General features: G+C 38.3%; 1 protein-coding gene across 1 annotated transcript; it reads right to left on the bottom strand.

The window, feature by feature from the left end:
- Positions 1-8120: 8120 nt before the first annotated feature.
- rpl36 (ribosomal protein L36) lies at positions 8121-11431 on the bottom strand. Its single transcript, XM_042415941.1, has 4 exons — positions 11325-11431; positions 9358-9452; positions 8746-8880; positions 8121-8250 (listed from the first exon to the last, which is right to left on the bottom strand). The coding sequence occupies exons 2-4, from the start codon at positions 9448-9450 to the stop codon at positions 8161-8163; spliced, it is 318 nt and encodes a 105-aa protein (XP_042271875.1). The 5' UTR covers positions 9451-9452; positions 11325-11431; the 3' UTR covers positions 8121-8160.
- Between the last annotated feature and the right edge of the window lie 4046 nt (positions 11432-15477).

Here is a 15477-nt window from a genome sequence, read left to right as displayed (position 1 = left end):
ACGCACACGCACGTACACGCACACGCATGCGCACACACACACACACACGCACGCACACACACACACACACACACACACACACACACACACACACACACACAAACACATCGTGAAGGGTGATGCGGACTGTGGGGCCGTTCAGATGTTGCGTCTAGAATGTCCAAAAACGCGTGGAAAAGGCCAGCCGTGCAGCTTTCATCCTTTTATCCAATGTGCTTGGAAGATTGCGCTGCTGTCACGCCTGCCGTTACTAAGCAAGCAAAACAGCTTGTATGTTTTTGGCTTTTGAAGTCCAGATTAAATGAAAAACGTCTTTTTAACCATTTAGATCACATCCACGATCATATTGTACACCTATTTAACAATATATGCCAAAAAAAAATCAGTTTCTTTGTATTCTAACATCAAAATCCAATCATGTTTTCTTCCTGTAAAACAAAATATGACATATGCTTACGTAGGCTTGAACCAACCAATTCAACCAATAATATCATGACACCCACCCATCAATCGATCTTCAACTTTTAGTGGCACAGAGCTAAGATTCATTATGACACTCCCACTTTTCAACGTTAAAATCAAATCCCTCCCAACGTTATGTCCCGTTATGTCCTGTTTCACTCAGAAGTATGTCATAATATGGAAGTTAGATACTCTCACAATGCCATTTCATCTGGGCCTTAGTGGCAGTTGACAACCTGCGTTGGCTGACCTTTCAACTGGATGTTTTGATGTCCTTGGAAGGAAAGGGTGAAGCGAGTCCTGGAGCTGATTAATTCTTGTCACGTGACCTGGAGTACACTTGCTGCATTCGAAAATGTTGAGATTTTTCCATCTCGGACATGCCCAAAAAAAGGCAATGCAGTAAAGTAAAAAATGTGCGCGTGCAAAAGATACAACATCTCAATGGCCCCTATAGCAGCACTGTTCCTGCGTGTAGCCTATCACTTCTAAACACACATAGCAAACAAAATACAAGAATTTCAAAAACACAAGTAAAGAAATGAATATTAATGAATTATTGAGACTAATGAGTAAAATGAGAACATGGAATGAATGTCAGCCTTTTATTATTTGACACAATTTTTACATTACTGTTTAAATTACTTTACTTAATTTGCTCACAGCAGGTCTGGTCTAGAGCACTCTGGCTGAAGCAGTCATACACAGATGGATGGCACATACATAGTAGGCTATTGTTTGTGTGTGTCAAATAAATAGATACATTTATACATGAAATTGAGAGTAGTTATTATGGAACAAATCAACAAACTGATAATCAAGGACCATACAGTAAGCTAGATAATGATAAGTTGCAAGAGAACAGATTGGGAGATGGAATCATAGCTAATGATTAGTTAATAAATATCTGTGAATCAACATACTGACCACATTCTTCACAAGTTACTCTGAACCAGCAGCCACAAAGCTACTAACATTTCAATAATTACTATTACTACTTAGGCATTAGTTTCCCTTTTTGTGCCCCCTTTAATAAAGTGATCCATGGTACTAAGTTATTAAATATTCCCTCATTACTTCATGATTATCCTACCATTACTTGGCCATCTCTCTACTTTCCCCCCGAAGTAAGTCATCATAGTCCTACCAATCTTCTATGTTTTTACTGGGGAATTCACATTTCTTCATAGCAGAAATAGCAGGATGCTCAACAAGTCTTTGTTTAATCATCATATTCTGAGCACATTTCATAAATATTCACATCCAGGTCATATAGCCTACTATAGTTATGCTAAATGCTAAGCTAACTTGTAAGCATATGATGTAATACATATATTTCTTATTTATCATCAGCTAAGTACATTTAATAAAGCATATTTACCACCAGTAATATCATGGGGAGCAGTTGGGCCTTCAGTCAGTCCTCCTTCCTTGATTTCACCAACTTTACTTCTTTCTTAAAGGACAGGTTCACAATTTTTCAAGCCTGTCTCAAAACAAAAGGTACCCATATGTACACTGAAACAGTTTTTGCTTTTGTAATCATCTCTTGTTCATACTAGGCAATAAGAGATCCCTTCCTAGCATGCTTCCAATGGAAGTGATGGGAACAAAATACACAGTCCTTGTTCTATGTAAAAACACATTCCAAAGTTTATCTGAAGTTCAATTACCTTGTTAAAATTCATGAAATGACATATACTTCCTATTCATTGAAAAACCCACAATCATTTCTTGCTAGACACAAGATTATGCACTGAAAAGTACGTTCTCAGTGTATGAGCACTGGAGACTTCAAGTTTGCACACTGGACCACAGTTATCTCCCAACTAAATTCTTGGAGCTTTACATCCAGATTTCTACTATTACTATGGTCAGTCTAATTCAGGGGTTCTCAAACCTTTTGGGGCGAAAGACCCCTTACAGGGGAGAAAATTTTCCAAGGACCATAACACCAATTAAGCATATGCTTACTACCATTTGTACTCTTTTAGATGTCATTAGAACTATTTGTATTCTAAAACATTTCAAACTAAATACTCCAGACCTGTTTCATAGTGATAAACAAAAACATATTTCAATTTATATAATTTTAATACCACTTATATACTTTTAAACAGAGGGTTTGCATTTGGACTCAACTTGACAGCATTATACTTCTAAAGTGATTGATCTTAATGGGATCCTCCCAGGCAATTCCTTGTAGAACAGAAAGTCCTCCAAAATGTTCCCCTCCCATGAAGAGTGGACCAAAACAATCAACTGAGCCACACTGGCACTGTCTAACTGAATAGAAAATTGCTCACAGGTAGGCAATCTATCCAGTGGCCAGCGTCAGAAATTAATTGGAGGCAAGGGCAAAAATGCACAAAGAAATCTCAGAATGCCCCTAAAAAACCGTGATAGATTTGAAAAGATATATTTTTTATTTACCAGTTTAGCCAATATCCTAATCCTATATTAAATCATCATTTTATTTTCATTCACTTAATTTAATTTTCCTAATATAATTTGCTTACGGAACTCTGCGCAAGCCCTCGTTCCTGACCGCATCACTGTTGTGCTAACAATGACGGTAAAGCACACTCTCTCGTGTAATATTGCTTAATTCTATCACTGATGATGTAATTGGTTGCACAGATGGAACAACATTCCTATTATATATTTTTTAAATTCCTATACATCATTCCAATATTGTAGATTATATGTTAATATTTTTGAGTCAGCAGGATCGAACAGCATCACTGAATACTGTTGAGCCAAGATACAAATATGTCAAATAATTTTAAAATCTACTGTATTTTAACCTTGACGCCTTTCCAAGTGCAAATCACCATACATATTATTACTGGATGAAGTGAAGTGACCCGGAAGTATCTAAGCGGCAGCCACGATAAGAGCTGGTCGAATTGTCTAATTGCTAAGGAAAGGCGCTTCAATGCGTTTCTCTGCAGCCTTATCCATTCCTGGCCACCATACTTGAGTCCTTAGAGCTGCTTTGTACCCACTATGCCCAAATGTCCCTCATGGGACATGGCTCTTAGAGTGTGTGGTAAAATAATACGTGTCCCCACGTGTTCTCACTTCTCTCAGTTCTTTGTCTGCTGCTGAAGCCTCCTCCGCATCTCTTGTAGTTAGTGCTCTTGGAGTTGCATTTGTTGCTACAAACCTCACATATTCCTCTGCCTCGTGTTCATGAGCCTCCTCTGTTGTGCTCTTTCCCAGCAGTCTTGATAGTGGGTCTGCAATATTATCTCTCCCTGGCATGTGAACCACCCTAAAATCAAACGGTTGGAGCCTTAGCACCCACTGTTCCACACGGGCACATGGTTTTGATGATGGACTTTAGATGGCCTCCAGAGCCTTGTGGTCTGTCACTAAGTCAAACCTTTTACCATATATGTAAGGGTGAAGTCTCTCGCAGGCCCACACTGATGCAAGGGCCTCTCGCTTGGTTTATGAATATCTCCGTCCACAGTCTGTTAGGCTCCTGCTCACATAGCATTTCTCTTTGCTGCTCTTGTATCAGAACTGCTCCTATACCAACGGCCCTGCATCAGCTATGACTTTGGTGGGGGCATCTTTGTCAAAATATGCTAGAGTGCCAGCCTCAGCTAGTTTTTCTTTAAGCACTCAAAATGCTTTTTTCTGCTCTGGCCCGAAGTGGAACGTGGTGTGTCTTTTTTAGTCAGTCTCCGCAGAGGCTCTGATATACTGGCAAACTGGGGTATGAATCTGTAGCCAGCTACCAGAAAGCTGCGTACTTCTGATGCATTCTCAGGTTCTCGCGCCTCATCTATAGCTCTCAATCTCTCAGCGGTGGCTCACCTTCATTGCCACCATCTGCGTCTCCACCCTCTCACACTGCGCTGCCATTTCCAGAGCGCGAGCCAACACCAGCTTTGGTTCCTCCAATAACATTCTCCGTACATAGTCCGATGTACATCTGCTTAGCACAGCATCTCTTATTTGATTATCAATGTCCGCATCAAATGCAGTCTCGACATGGTCTGGATGTAACATGAATTAAATCCTCCAGTCTGAACTTCAAGTTCCCTGCTCATTACGTCATCCGTATATGACAAGTTGTGTGGCGGTTCTTAAACTATTCTATGCACAGGTTAATAACAGATTATAATCAGCGTATTAAACATAACTAGGAAATCTCTTTTTCAAGAAAAAGGGATATGAGACGTTTTTAGTCAGATGATGTTTGAAACTTAAGAATGATGACATGTACAGTAGTAGATTTGTAGATCTAACATGTTATGTCTATCTTGCATACATTTAACATTTATTTTCATACAATAATTGGGATTCAGGGGGGTGAGTGTGAGCAAGCATTCTCAATGTGATCATTTTGTTTCAGTTTTGTGACTGGTATTCCTTTTTTGACATTCAATTCTAACCTTGGTAATGAGGTAGTATTTTTCACCGTGGTGTTCAAGTTTATATAGCCTGCATGAAAGATGCGCTTCTTGTAGTCGATCTTCAGAACATTGTAGTTTCACCGCGGCAGCCTCTCTCTGCAGCCTGTTACCTGTTTAACAAACACCTAAATAAAAACAAACATAAATAAAAACCTGCATTCTGCATTTACACTATGTCCTGTGTCCTGCTCAGATGCACAGGAACCATTTCTACTCACAGAATGCATTTATACCATTTATTGATTATTTGCATCTGTATTTTTTGATATTCTGATTGTGAATTCATTATTTAATAACCCAGAATAGGACCAGAGTGTCTTTTGAACACTGGAAAATATTTATTTGGCTAAATGTTTCAGGAAAAATGGAAATGATGTAACTCATATCAAACCCGACGCTCAGGATTTTTCAGCCTCACATGTGACTGAATGAAAATGACGATAAATGACATAAAATATAAATGTGTTTAACTGTTATTATGGATCAAATTAAAGTCATGAAGAGTTTGTCTGTCAGCAAGAAACAGTTTAATGGGAGAAATAACAGATCATGAAAGGAAAAATCTTTCTAATAAATGAAGAAAGCTGTTTATGGTTCTTTTGTTGATCAGACCGACAATTAACAGATTTTTAACTAGATGATGAATCAGAAAACAAATTAAACATACAACTTTGGAGTGATACACTTAAATTTAATCTGTAATCTGTCTCCAATTTTGGTATGAAACTGCAGTGATGTACCAGATCAGTCAGATCAGCTGCAGCCTCCAATCAATAACTGATACCCAATAAGGGGGCGTGTTGGCAGGTAAAAGACTCCCGTGAAGGCCGCTCTCGTGTTTCATCGCTCCTCGCTCCTCGATCCTCGCTCCTCGGAGCAGAGGAAAGGCTGCGGTCGAATAGTCTTTTTTGTTTAGGAAGGTTCCTAACTGTGTGAAATGACCCCTAAGTGGCAGCTATGAGAAGAACTGGTCGAATTCTCTAACTGCTAAGGAAAAGGTGCTCCAATGCTTCCTTTCTAATCTTCTTTAGCACAGGGTACACTTGACCATCTTTTACGAAAGGCAGCAAGCGACACACCGTTCACAAATTCAAACGATTAAACCCGTATTACACATCCACAGCGGTCCGTGTCCCCTCCGTTCAAAGCTGTGTTCAGCTTGTTTGCTGACAGAATAAACAAATGTCCAAAGCGTTATACGTTTTTCGTATGAATTAAAAAAAAACCAGGAATTCGTGTGCTTTCCCCATTTTCGTCTTCAAATCAGCAATTAGAATAGAAATTAAATCAAAACCAGAAATCAACTGGTTTTTTTCACTTTTATTGTTATATCTATATCATCTGCTCCAACTGCATCTCTACAAAAACACTGTCACTGACTATTCTTGCTATAGATAGATAGATAGATAGATAGATAGATAGATAGATAGATAGATAGATAACCAATTAAGTCACACTGCGGTGCCTCGCGCCTAAAAGCGCACAGCTTTTGTCTTCTAGGGGAAACGCACTCATCGTTTCATCGCTTTATTAAATACTTGCAGGGATCACCCCACCTTAAGAGAGACGCTGTGCGCATTTACGCACCAGGCACAACAGCCTAACTTTATTATTTAAATCTCGAGACACGCCGTTTCTTCACACGAAAATCTGCAACAAAACAATGCATTGTATATTTGTTTATCCTGTTATCAAACAAGTTGAACAGAGCTTTGGGTGGAGGGCACACAGGTCCACAGCCTCTATCAACTAGAACAACGTTAAAGCACAAACAAGTCAACATTTCAAGGTGTTTTGGTTTGTATGTGGTGGTTCTTAAACTATTATATACATTACAGGCTAATAACAGATTATAATCGGCATATTAACCATAACACAGACGTCTGTCTTTCAAGAAAAAGGGATGTGAGACGTAAGACGTTTTTAGTCAGATGATGTTTTCAATTCATCATGTTTGAAACCTTAAGAACGACGACTATGTGCAGTAGTAGATTTGTAGGCCTAACATGTAATGTCATACATTTAACATTTATTTTCATACTATAATTGGGATTCAGGAGGGTGAGTGTGAGCAAGCATTCTCAATGTGACAATTTCGTTTCAGTTTCGTGAATGGCAGGCTTTATTTCTTTTCCCCTTTTTTCCAATTCTGACCTTTATAATGAAGTTATTTTTCAGCGTGTTGTGCGCGTTTATATAACCTGCATGAAACAACACGGTAAGAACGACCGGGGCGAAGTATGTAAGATGCGTTTCTTGTAGTCCAGCTTCAGGACATTGTAGTTTCACGACAACAGACCTACGTCAGTATCATCCGCCGTCGCATAATTACGTAGCCCAGTGTAAGTGCAGTCGGATTCTCTCAGCACCGCAGTTGTCTTTTCCTAAGTCCTTGTGACTTCTCCTTCACATCTTTCCTTGACCTCGTTTTACATTGAGGTCAAGGAAAAGTGGTTTGGAAAAGACCATAGGAAGGACTTTCGACCGCAACCTAAGAGACTTGCGGCCATGCTTGGGACGGCTGTCAAAATGGCGCACTAGAAACAACTTCCGGTTCAGGCGAGGAGCGAGGAAAGATCAAAAAAGAGACTTGAGATGTACCCCTTGTGACGTTTTCCATTGATGTCAAGGAAAAGTGGTTAGGAAAAGACACTTTTACACACTTTTAATTCAAATCACAACGTGGCATAATATGTCAAGAATGTACGGATGTCATACATTGTTATATTTTATTAAACACACGCATGCATGCATACACACACACATATATATTATTGTATGAAGCACTACAAATGGTTTGTATATTCCAGCTGTGTGTCACGCCTTTCATACGTCACGGGTGCCAAAAAAACTCAAGTGAGCAAAGGATACATCTGTGCATCCTCGCTCATAGCTCCTCCTGCAAGCCTCCTCTCTTTCTGGTTGAGAGAATGCAAAGTTGTCAAAGTAAATGAAGGCAACTTCGAGAATCTAAAAATTATAGATATTTGGGTTTAACACTTTTTTGTTTACATATTATTTTATAGTTTTGATGTCTTCAGTATTGTTCTACAATGTCAAATATAATGAAAATAAAGAAAAGCCCTTGAACAACACACACACACACACACACACACACACACAAACACACAATTTTTAGATACCTGCTGGACAAAGCCCATTGGAACCAGACCTGATGTCTACAAACAAATCATGCTACAGCTGGACCAAAAGCAAAACACAAGGCAGTTTGAATTTTGTAGTTTAACAAACTTTATTGAGTGACAGATTAGTCTTTCTTAGCGGCAGCCTTCCTCATGGCAGCCAGCACGTTGCTCAGCTCCTCTCTCTTTCTCTTGGCGCGAATGTGAGTGCCAATCTGGGAAAGAAACACAGCAACATAAGACTCACAAAGTTCAAACTACTTCAACAGTGGTTAGACTCTGAGCTCACTATGTTTAGTAGTGGGGCTGGTGTAATACATCGTGTTCATCATGAGGGGGTCAGATTCAAAATGAGGCTACAGCCTTCAGCATTCTCCAAAGACCTGCTACAGTCTCAATACAGCTGTGTCAAACACTGCATCTGCAGAGGCAATATAACCAAAACTTTACAGGTTCAAGATTGCAACTCCGCGCACACAAAAGGCAGACGTCCACTTACACACATTAGATTTAGAGAGCTGTGGACGTGGCTCTGTATAAAGCTCAATCACTGAAATTGTGTGCATGTGAACAAGTCTTTTTTTCCATTCCCATAGTCATCATAAATGAGAGAAATGGAAACATGCTACTGTGCCTATTTAGCAGTTGTTAAAGTTTATACTGGCATGCACCTTTAAGTGCTCTGAGAAACGAGAGTAATATAAACTCACCCTCTTTTTGATAAACTTGAGGGCTCTCTTGTCCTTGGACACTTTCAGCAGCTCCATGGCTCGCCTCTCATACGGAGCAAAGCCACATACTTCACGGATCATGTCCCGAACAAACTTGCTGTGTTTGGTCAGACGCTGCAGAAGAAAGACAAGTCCCATTACACAAAGGTTTTGAACATGATCCACTTCATCTGAAATGTTTGATCAGTTCAAACATTTTATAGTAGAAATTGTGTATGATACCGATGGGCATCATTGCAAATATAGATTACACCTTCTGTGGTAGCTCTATGGCACAGAGGAATAAGATGCACCAGATTTTGAATACACACTAATAGCTGGTTTCAGTCTTTTCACAGGATTTGTTGGCAGTGAGAAAAATACACAAAATCACCAGATTAATACTTAAAAGCTTGAAGTGACACTCCAAGCAAAAATATATCATTGTTAACATTTCTATGGTGCAGACTTTACTGATCTGATTTTAAGTTGAGCTGTGTAACATTAAAGACAATTGCAAAAGAATACTAAAAATTCTGTTTCTAGTCATAAGCAGAGGACTGGGACTGACAACCCAACTGTTACAATGGTCACTGAACAGCAGATACTCACCCCGCGCCGGCGGCTGTGTTTGGGAGCGGTGACATTTTTGGTGACTTGGTGGCCTTTGTTAAGGCCAACGGCCATGGGGTAGCGAATAGCCATGTCTGTAGAAGACCACACATAAACATTAGTTCAAGTGCAAACAAGTTTTAATTAGCTAGTACCATTAATCCTGGAGCAAGGCACTGACAGCTTTGCCTGTTTTGTGGCAGAGACTGTTAACTATCAGTGCTTCAACAGAGATTCATTTTAATTACTGCATCAACAGAATGTGTAGGGCTGGGTATCATTCAAAAAGTTTCGATACCAGTAGCTTGACTTCCATACTGGTTCCTGAACGATATTTTTTTGATACCAATTTTATATAATTCATTTTAACAAAGAGAAAGTTACATTACAGTACAAGTCTTCAATTTTATTTTTCAGCTCCTTGGCATTTTTACACACCTCAAAGGAGTTTTATAACATAAAAAATATAAACTTATTTACTACAATCACTTTCATAGAGTTGACGCAATCAAGCAAAGCACCACAAACAATTAAACTCATAATGTCAGCTAATGAATTCTGGTTGTGGCTGTGACTAACGACATGTTTCAGTCCAACGTCTTGTTACTGATCAAACCACAGACAGCTCTGCTCCTGCTAGGTATCGAAATTTGGTACCAGAAGAATTTTTTTGATACTCGAATAGTATTGAAGCAATCCAGTCGGTGCCACAAAAGTATTGAAGTTCAGTACCCAGTCCTAGCTATGTGGCAATATGTGAGGACTCATAATAATGCAGCCAATCTTTCAACAAGAACTGTGAGCAAAACAGCATTATATCATACATGCCTACCAACATACCTAAGGCATTACATGACATACCTCTGACAACTACAAATATCACCCCCAGACATGCTTTGACATAAAAATACTCTTTCTAGAATAATACTGTGCGCCCAACTTGGTTTTTCCACAAATCAGTCAAATTCTATGGTTAAAATTCTTTAAATTGCATGTATTCCTTCTCCATTGAAAAATGCAAAAACTATCAATTTGACAATATTGTTCAATTTAAATGTTTCACTGCTGGTTATGTCTCCTATTTCACTGTACAGACCAGTACAGTACAGTGTTTATGCACTGAAGGTTTCAAGCTTCCACCTGTGTCAGTTGCATACTATACCACAATTGGCCAAATCATACTCACAGGTACACTTTTCACCCAGATTTGGGGATGAACACAAACTTTCCCCCTTCAGGATATGTATTGATAAAAACCTTGTAGTGCCAAACTCAGCATATACATCATTCTGTACAGTGAAGACAGAACATTACAGTGAAAGGACAGGAAAACACACTTGAGTGAAGGGGATTTTAATTGCGAGGTACAATTAACTCGTCTGGTGCCACTAAAGAACACAGACAGTGAGATAAATTAGTGATACTGACACGGGTGGAAAACATTCAAACCAGACAGGTAGAAAGTGAATATCTTTACGAAAATATCCCTCTGACATTTGTTTCAGTTGCGAGGGAGTCTCGTTAGTATTGTGTCAGTATTGAGCAGGAGCATGACTATTCTGTACACTGAGGATATGCTCTTTATCATACACAGACACACAATGACTTTCTAACAAGTTAGGTGCAACTATTTGTCTCTACATAACATATCAAGTCTGTCACTCGGCTTCTTTTTCTCCGTCTGTGCTGCTTTAAGTGTAGTATGTGGTTGTTAGCAATAACTTGTACGGATTCGTAGCCAATTAGCTGCACCAGTGTGTTGAACGAGCAGAACCATAGCCATTGGCTAGTCATTCACACGGGTACACATTTTTTTCAGTTTCTTGTGTTATGATGTTATAATACTCAACATACATGCTAAACTAAGTCAATAGATTTGGTAGTTTCGGTTTATTCAGTAAAAAAACAATGGATGGCGAAGATTATACATGGATTTTAGCTGAAAGAAGTCAACATTAAAATCCTACCTGCTGTCTGTAATGGCGGTCAAGCCGGAAGGACTGTTCGCTGAGCGAGGCGGGGTAATGATGGGGTTGGCCCGGAACACACTTCTGCGACGTCTGAAGGCCAGTGCCTCTGTCGGACTGGAAGAGGTACTGTTGTTAAATTTCCTTAAGCTTTGTAATGAACACACAATTCAACACACAGAAGGGATGGATAGTTATTCTTTAAATGTCCCGACCTTACTTTCCGACTTTTAGAGACATTTCTAAACGTATTTTCTCTGGGCTGGTATTAGCTCTTCTTTTTGCATTGTAATCGTTGACATCGTCTAACAGTTACCCCATAATACAGTGCGTTTTCATGTAGGCCTAGTATGCGCTGTTCGGTATTTTGACACTCAGATTGGGCTATGTGTTTCATAAATCAAGATATAAACTCAAATTATGCCATATGCTTGTTTTACACGACCCAATCCAATAGAAATTGGGATAGTGAGACATGCAAGAGAACTTAACCTCTAAGGTCTCTACCCCACAGGAACTTTTAAGTGTTGAAAGAAAAAGAAGAGATGCATGATATTGATGAGTAAATAAAAACTAGAATATTATACATTATGAGAATCTGGCAATATCTAGGCAAAGACATAAGAAAACTAATAGCCTAAAGGTCTATACACCAACCATAAATAGTGTAGGCTATCGTGACAAAATAGTCACCAGCAATGGTACCACTTTAACAAGGCATCCATTATAAAGGGTTTATAAACAGTAAATAACAGTTTAATTAATGGTTAACAAATCTTTTACTATTGCTTTATAAATCATTTGTAAGCCATTAAAGTCTAGATGAAACAGCAGTTCGAGAGTATCTAACTTCCGTATCATGACATATGTCTTTGTGAAACAGGACAGATAGGTGCAATGTAACATTGGGAGGGATTTGAGATGAATGTTGAAAAGTGGGCATGCCATAATAAATCTTAGCTCTGTGCCTCTAAAAGTTGAAGATTGATCGATGGGTGGGTGTCATAATATTATTGGTTGAAATTGGTTGGTTCAAGCCTATGTAAGCACACGTCATATTTGGTTTACAGGAAGAAAACATGATTGGATTTTGATATGAGAACACAAAGAAATGTATTTTTTGGAATATGTATTTAAATTGGTGCACAATACGACTGGGGATGTGATCTAAAAGGGTTAAGAAGGCATTTTTCATTTCATCTTGACTTTAATAAGCATCACTTTTGGGTTGCCAGGATGTGACAAATCCCTCCTTTCTGTAGCCTACCACCATAACATTTGCTTTATCTAATTCTTTGGAAAGACACCTCCAATATTCTGTTGAACCACTTACCCTCTGGAAAGGGCTGTAGGGCATCCAGACCAAAATCCATTTATTAATCCATTCATTAATAACTGCAGGACTGACTTAGCAGAAAGTGTGAAACATTTATCCCTTTATTATTTTGATTATTCTTCAAATTATTAATATTTTGAGTAAGGCACACCTGAATTTGTCACAATCACTGAAAATAAAAAAAATGAATAGGATACATCAACTTTTCATTCTATATATAGTTTTGGACACCAAGAGAAAGAAAGAAAGACTATACCTTTTGGAGTATGTCAATATCCCAGGTTAAAGAGGACAATCTATAAGTAAAAGCTACAAAGAAATGGACATATGGGCCTGTGTTCATTTAGCCATTACAAAAAAAATGTATAGGCCTAGTTAGGGGCCCAAGCTAAACAGTTATACAGATGTAAGATTAATTAACAATAATACAATATATTAAAAGATCATTTAATCAATAGGGGGAAAAGACAAGCCTATATATCTATATACACATATTTACTAAAAACATAGGTAAGTAAGCCTTTCTTAGTACATATCAGATGTTAACTTATAATATAGTGAGAGTTCTGAAAAGGATCAGTCCAAAATAACATCTTAATACAGAAATGGATAAATCCATATATATATTAAATTAACAAGAAGTATTTGAGACCAAATTTGGTGTTGAGCCCATAACATGTTTAGGTTTTTAACTGTTACATCCAGTGTGATTCATGTCTAAGTAATAGCACTTATTTATCAGTGTGATTGCTTAAACAAATAACTGCAGTCATTTTGTATACTGGGTAGTGAATGAGAATGTACAGTGTAATTACTTCCAATTTACAGTGTAATTTTTTTGCATTAATGGTGTACTAGTATAGTACATACTGATACATACATGTTGGTATGATGGAAAAAGATGTGAACTGAGAGAATAAGGAGGTAACAATATGGGAATTTACAAATAATTTATTCTGTAGGTATCACCTAAATAACATAATAACTCAACCCCATAATATTAAAATAACTATTTTAATATTATAGGGTTGAGTATGACCTACTGAGCAAAAATCTGGCATTTGGGAGGAATATTCCAAGTGAACGTCTACTGCAAGTATTTTTTATCTATTGGGTACCAGTATGTACAGTATGACCATGACTGAGTAACATAAAATCATCTGCCTCATTGGCAGTTAGATGAACACTAACACTGTTTTTCAGTACAGCTGTATTTACTGTAGAAACTTCATCATTAAAAAAAGCTTCTTCCTCCTGTACTCATTAACAACAATGAACAGAACATTAGGCTGTATGTTGTAAATTCTATTTTATTTTTATTATTGATTCATAAAATACAAACAGAAAGACAAAATATATACATTTCTAACAATAAATCAACATACAAGTGAGCCCTACCATTTCTAAACCCCTCAAAACCAATTTGAAGATCTAAACCAACCCTTTACCAATGCACCCCTCAAACAATATCAGTCATAAACATTGTTACTGAATGAAAATGCAGAAAAGTGATAAATGTAATAAGATGTTTCACTGGTAGGGAAAGGGGAGCAGGTTGCTCATCGTTGAAAAGAATGTATGTGGCCTTGATAAGATCTGTGTTGGATTACGGCAGTGTAGTGTATGGATCAGCAGACAGGTCTCTTATAAGGAAATCAGATGTGATTCAGGGACAGGCATTAAGAGCTTTTAAAGCATTTCCAGTACCTGCCCTATAGGTAGAAATGGGCAAAATGGCAAATTACTGGGATAATTTGCAGGGACACAATGATTCTCACCCCACAAAAGGAGTGTTGCAGGAGTGCTGTGAGAATGGAAGGTATGGAAGGTGATAACTTTGGTCAGGTAGGGAATGATATTGCAAAAGAATTTGGAGTGTTTGATCTGAGGATAAGCCCTTCAGTAGTTTAACTGGTGGTGGCTCCATGGATGCTTGTGTGGCCTGATGTAGGCTGGTATTGTAAAAAGGAAAGAAAATGATGAAATTGATTTTGTAAGTGCATTCAACTATCATGAAATGAAAGAGTATAGTGAGTTTACACAGATTTATACGGATGGTGCTAAAAAACCTGAGACAAGATTGAGAGGATTTGGGGTGGCAATACCAGCAAAAGGAATTGGAATCAACAGAAGAACATCCAATAACTTAGGGGTTTACACAGTGGAGATGTTGGAAGTGTTGGTTGCACTACAATGGGTGAAAAAAAAACTACATAAAATAAGGTATTGATATGCTCAGATTCATCCTTAGCCTTAGCAAATGTAAGGTCTTTCCATTCAAACAGCTGTCAAGATGTATTATATGAAGTCCGTCAGTCAGTCACAAGAATAGCAAATCAGAGGGGTCAGGTAAAATTTACGTGGGTTCCAGCTCATGTAGGGGAGAGGGGGAATGAGAGGGTTGATGAGCTGACAAAGAGGGCTTTATAGAAAGGAAATATAGAAATGCAAATTCATATCAGTAAAGCAATGTGTAATCTGGGAAAAAAACAACCAAATGTGACAAGAACTTGGAACAGAGAGGGGAAAATGAGGAATCTATATCAAATTCAAAAGAATGTCAAAGTTACTAAGGACCCTCCAAGTGGACACAGGAGAGAGAAACTGTGTTGACAAGGTTAAGGTTGGGGCACTGTGCACTAAAAAAAACACTGAAAATGGTAGGGAAACACCAGGATGGCTAGAATGGCGTCAGAGCAGGAATCAAAATTGGAAAGAAGAATACATCGAGTTATTCAAGCGATTCAAGTGTGTGTGTGTGTGTGTGTGTGTGTGTGTGTGTGTGTGTGTGTGTGTGTGTGTGTGTGTGTGTGTGAA

This window comes from Thunnus maccoyii, chromosome 7, assembly GCF_910596095.1.
Source record: "Thunnus maccoyii chromosome 7, fThuMac1.1, whole genome shotgun sequence".
Taxonomy (NCBI): Eukaryota; Metazoa; Chordata; class Actinopteri; order Scombriformes; family Scombridae; genus Thunnus; species Thunnus maccoyii.
This window is presented reverse-complemented; position numbering and strand designations above follow the sequence as displayed.

Bases quoted from the DNA above. Each gene is read 5' to 3' on its own strand.
- rpl36 (XM_042415941.1), bottom strand. From the start codon at position 9,450: ATGGCTATTCGCTACCCCATGGCCGTTGGCCTTAACAAAGGCCACCAA. The intron at 8,881-9,357 runs GTGAGTATCTGC...TTTCTTCTGCAG, and splicing joins AACACAGCCGCCGGCGCGGG to CGTCTGACCAAACACAGCAA. The intron at 8,251-8,745 runs GTGAGTTTATAT...TTTCTTTCCCAG, and splicing joins TCAAGTTTATCAAAAAGAGG to ATTGGCACTCACATTCGCGC.